At 49.5% G+C, this 4,192-nt stretch overlaps 1 protein-coding gene across 1 annotated transcript; it reads left to right on the top strand.

Moving 5' to 3' along the window:
* Window positions 1-607: 607 nt before the first annotated feature.
* Window positions 608-2,921, top strand: EMWEY_00058110 (hypothetical protein, conserved; the record flags this gene model as incomplete). The annotated part of the gene is made up of 3 exons (XM_013480780.1): window positions 608-1,192; window positions 1,336-2,571; window positions 2,832-2,921. 3 exons carry the CDS (start codon window positions 608-610, stop codon window positions 2,919-2,921), a joined length of 1,911 nt encoding a protein of 636 aa, XP_013336234.1.
* Window positions 2,922-4,192: the final 1,271 nt, after the last annotated feature.

Here is a 4,192-nt window from a genome sequence, read left to right as displayed (position 1 = left end):
ATCCGGAACAGAAGCCGACTGGAGTGGCGACTCCCCACAAACACCTCGAGAGGTTTACAGCAATCGACTGCCACGAGGAACAGGCACGCCACAAGGGAGCCTTCACAGGAGAGAATCTTCTCCACAAACGCCTCCCATGATTCCCGGCTTAGATTATTTGATGGAGGTTGGAGGATCCGGAACAGAAGCCGACTGGAGTGGCGAGTCCCTACAAACACCTCGAGAGGTTTACAGCAATCGACTGCCACGAGGAACAGGCACGCCTCAGGGGTACCTTCGCAGTCCTTGTGCATCCCGAAGAACCTCCCAAGCACTGGAAAATACCAGTGGTATGTGTGAGAATGGCGCAGAAAATGGAAATCAATGCAACAGTGCTTTGTGTTCATCAATCATTTGTGAGTGCCCCAGGATTCACTTGCAACGAGAAACTGGCCCTTCTCTCGATACCCTTTGCAGGCAAGAAGCGCCTCCCCAGCGGTCCCAATCTGTACAGAACCTTCCCTGGTGGCGCGATAGCACATTGACTGAGCCACTGACATGCAAACGCGAACCACATCTGCCATCAACCTCACCTATTCGCAATAGTGGCCCTGCACAAGGACCAGGCATGCTCAACGGATGCAGTCTCGACAGGGACCAACCTGCGCAAATATCTCACGAGGTTCGGAGCACCGAGGGTTCGATCGAGATGGATGTACCTGAAGCAGGAGCGCATAGTAGTCACAACATTCCGCAGTCTTCCTCACGGAGTTTCAAGAGTCGACCCCTAAACGGAGTTGGCACGCCTCAGGGAAATCTTCACAAATGGGAAGCCTCTCCGCAACCTCCCCAGGGCGTAGAAGACCTCCAAAGCACGAACAAAATGTGCGCGTCTCAAGTAGAATCCCCCAGGGACGACGGCAGTTCAAGCAGTTTCCTCGACGCCTTCACCGCTCGGTGTTTTGGGGAAGCGCGCATATCGGAGGCAGACCCCGATAGTGATTTTGAATTTCAGTTTGATACGGACGACGAACATGACAAGCCAACTCCCCCTGCTGACGATGCACCCACAAAGTCCACAACACCGCCACAGCAGCATCAACAAAGGACCTCAGATGGGCCCCAAATGGGCTATCAAACAAACACAATCGCAGAGACTGATAGTGCCGCCAATAAAAGCTGGACTACAGAAGCCGTCGACCCCCTTCATATTGTGAGACTCGGTGCAGTGTGCTCACTGTACAACCTCCGTATTATCCATCATGTTACCATGTGTAGGACACATCACAGCACGCATCCTTGAGTACTGTCTTTGCACAAAGACTGTTGCTGGTTTCCAATCTCTTTGTTCTGCAGGGAACCCAAGAGACTTCACTACCTGCTGCCGGCTCGCAAACAATCATTCAGGACAAACAGCAACAGGCGCCCCAGCAGAAGGCTGTTCCAAGTGGCGTATTACACACTTCAATAATTGGAAGCAACAGGTCTCAGCAGTGTATCCCTTTTGAGAATACAGGATTCTTCGACTTGTCGGGAATCTTGGTCCCAAAAGGTGAACCGGACTTCGGCGAGAATCTCTCAAGGGAGAGAGCAGAAAGTATTGACAATGTTTGGTTCCCTGTGACGCCTCACAAGAATGAAAGGCCGGGACGTCAAAGGCAGGAGGGCGTTTCAAGTACAGACAGCCTTTCAGCTCACTGTCTCCAAGGTCAGACTGCGATTGACAAACAGACATTGATGCCTTCTGTCAAGGCACAAATCGCTACTCCATTCCACTTCTCAAAACCTGCAGGGGCTGCAAGTGGATCTGCTGATTCCGATGTCTCTTTAGCAACGGTCTCAGAGAAACCTCCCTCATTTTCATTCTCTGGCACTGCAGCAAGGGACGCAGACACCAATTTACAAGACTCCAATACACAGGCGGGTGCCTGTCTAAAGAAACATATCTTCTCATCGTCAGCAGGTCCCTTGTCCCAGACCCCCACCTTAATGACTGATTCACATATTACTATGTTGTCGTCTTCACGGGCCCCTTCTAACGATCTACCAAGCTCTTTGGAAGTGACGCAGGGGAGCAGCGCTCACCTCGTACAACCTGCGGTTCCCAAGCCCCCCCAAATTGCGACGCACACTCCACAACGCTACGCCAGACCAACGCATCGCTCACTGTTCACATTCACTGAAAGTGACAAGCCACTCGGCCTGCTGTTCGCCATGGAACTTGCTCGTTCTAACCATAATATTTCACAGCAAGTTCACGTGGCTTCTACTGCACGTCGAAACGCTTCGTCGGATGTCCTGTCATCATTGTGGCTTGGCGACGACCCTGTACTAGAGTTAGTACGCAAGGCTCCGTTTGCTCACATTGGCTCGCACATCCTTGCGGAGAGCTCGAAACTTTCCGCTATGCTGCAGGGAAATACTTCTGAGATCCCATCAACTCGGGAGGAAGCTGTGTGTATGGCTCACGAATTGCCGGCAGCTGGCATTAACCAACTGCCAATGGGGGATCCTCAGGAAGAACGACAATCGCCAATACATGCTACGGCCGGTGGCATTCACATCCTACGCGACAACAACACAAATGACACTGTAAGGGCACTTCAGCCACAACCAGACTTTCTACAAGCTAAACAGACTTTATGCGTGTATGTGTGGAATATGAAATTGCTTCTTTTATGTTGAGTTGGTGCTTTTTGTCCATTTGCATCATCCTTCAATGTTGCGAGCTTAGCTGCTTCAGCATCCGAGTCAAACAATTTAGATCAACTGGCGTAGACGACGATATATCCATGTAGCTGTGTGTTCCTGTTCTCTTTAGTGTGGACACGCTTTGTGTGAACTTCGCCCAGAAGATGCGCTATACGGAGATGACTCCGATAGGCAACATGACATCTCATATATCGCACACCCACCGAAAACGAGATTTCCAGGACACCTAAGGAGCACCGTGAAGCCCGATGACAGTGCAGGCGGAGTTGTGGAAAACTCTAAAGAATCAGTAGGTTTACATCCGCCTTGTTTTGCAGAAAGGAGAAACCCGTCTCAGTTGCACATCGCTGCCCACCAGTTTGTTCCGAGCTTATCCAGTATACACAAACACGACAGGATCGTTGAATGCCCATTTTTGCAACTGAGTAATCATGTGGTTTTATTTCTATATTCGGTTTCCCGCCTCGTTTGTTGTTTATGTCCTCAGACACCCCTGGAAAAGAATATGGTCCCTGTAATTCCCCACCATACGATTATAGGCGGCTCCAGTACAATACTGCATGCACATTGCTAGCGTGACGAGCACTAACTATGTTTTCTTGTCACACTGAAGCTAGTCCACTTCTACAGTGACAAATCAAGCGTTGCCCTGCAGAGTTCTGGAGCAACTGTTACCCAATCAGTTGCATCGACATACAAGAATAGTATTCTGCATTGTTCAGAGGGTGGATGCTCATCTGACAACCCAAGTACACGCTCAATGCTTCTCCAAGAACACATGTGTACCGACAACATTTGCTTTTTTCAAGCAGCGCGCACTTTGCATCCTCCTAGGAAGGATGCTTCGGGCGTCTAGCGGCCCCAAGCTGTGTACATATGTTTCACACACCTTTGCCGTGACAGCTTGCTTCCTGTTACGATCTAAAGTTTTTGACATTACATGTAGCGTTTCGCTGCACTTGTATAGTTGAATTCACATCAAGTGAAGCAAAGCCCTGACCCGGTGGGGGAGGTGAATTTGAAGTAGATGACTACAAATGGCGTGGGCCGTCCAATCAAAAATGACTGAATATTTTGTAGTTAACTCGGAATTAAGAGTAGAAATACAATAGAGTGAAAGTGCCGCTCCGTACTCTGATATGATGAGAATGCATGCTCCGTAACAAGAGACAGGGTAACACCTATACACGGACATGCGCTGAATTAGACACGTGATGAGGTCAGAAAAGCAACAGAAGAGTGACAAGAAAACAATAACTTGATTACCGACGCTCGGTGGCGCTGCTGCTTCTAGATATACACGTTGTGCTCAATACAACTCAGTCCAACACCTTCGCATCGAGCTATATGGGTGGCGCATTGCGCTAAAGGAGTCGCAGCCTGCAGAAATGGCCCCCTAGCCAAGCGTTCAACTTAGACAATAAAGCCTTCAAATGCCAACCTATTAATTTGCAACTGCAGCTCAAGCAATTCGTTGGCAGAATTTGTCCAAGTCCTGCTG

The sequence above is a fragment of the Eimeria maxima genome, genomic scaffold (assembly GCF_000499605.1).
Source record: "Eimeria maxima Weybridge genomic scaffold, Emw_scaff2323, whole genome shotgun sequence".
NCBI classification, from domain to species: domain Eukaryota; phylum Apicomplexa; class Conoidasida; order Eucoccidiorida; family Eimeriidae; genus Eimeria; species Eimeria maxima.
Note: the sequence above shows the minus strand (reverse complement) of the source record. Positions and strands in the feature narration are given on the sequence as shown.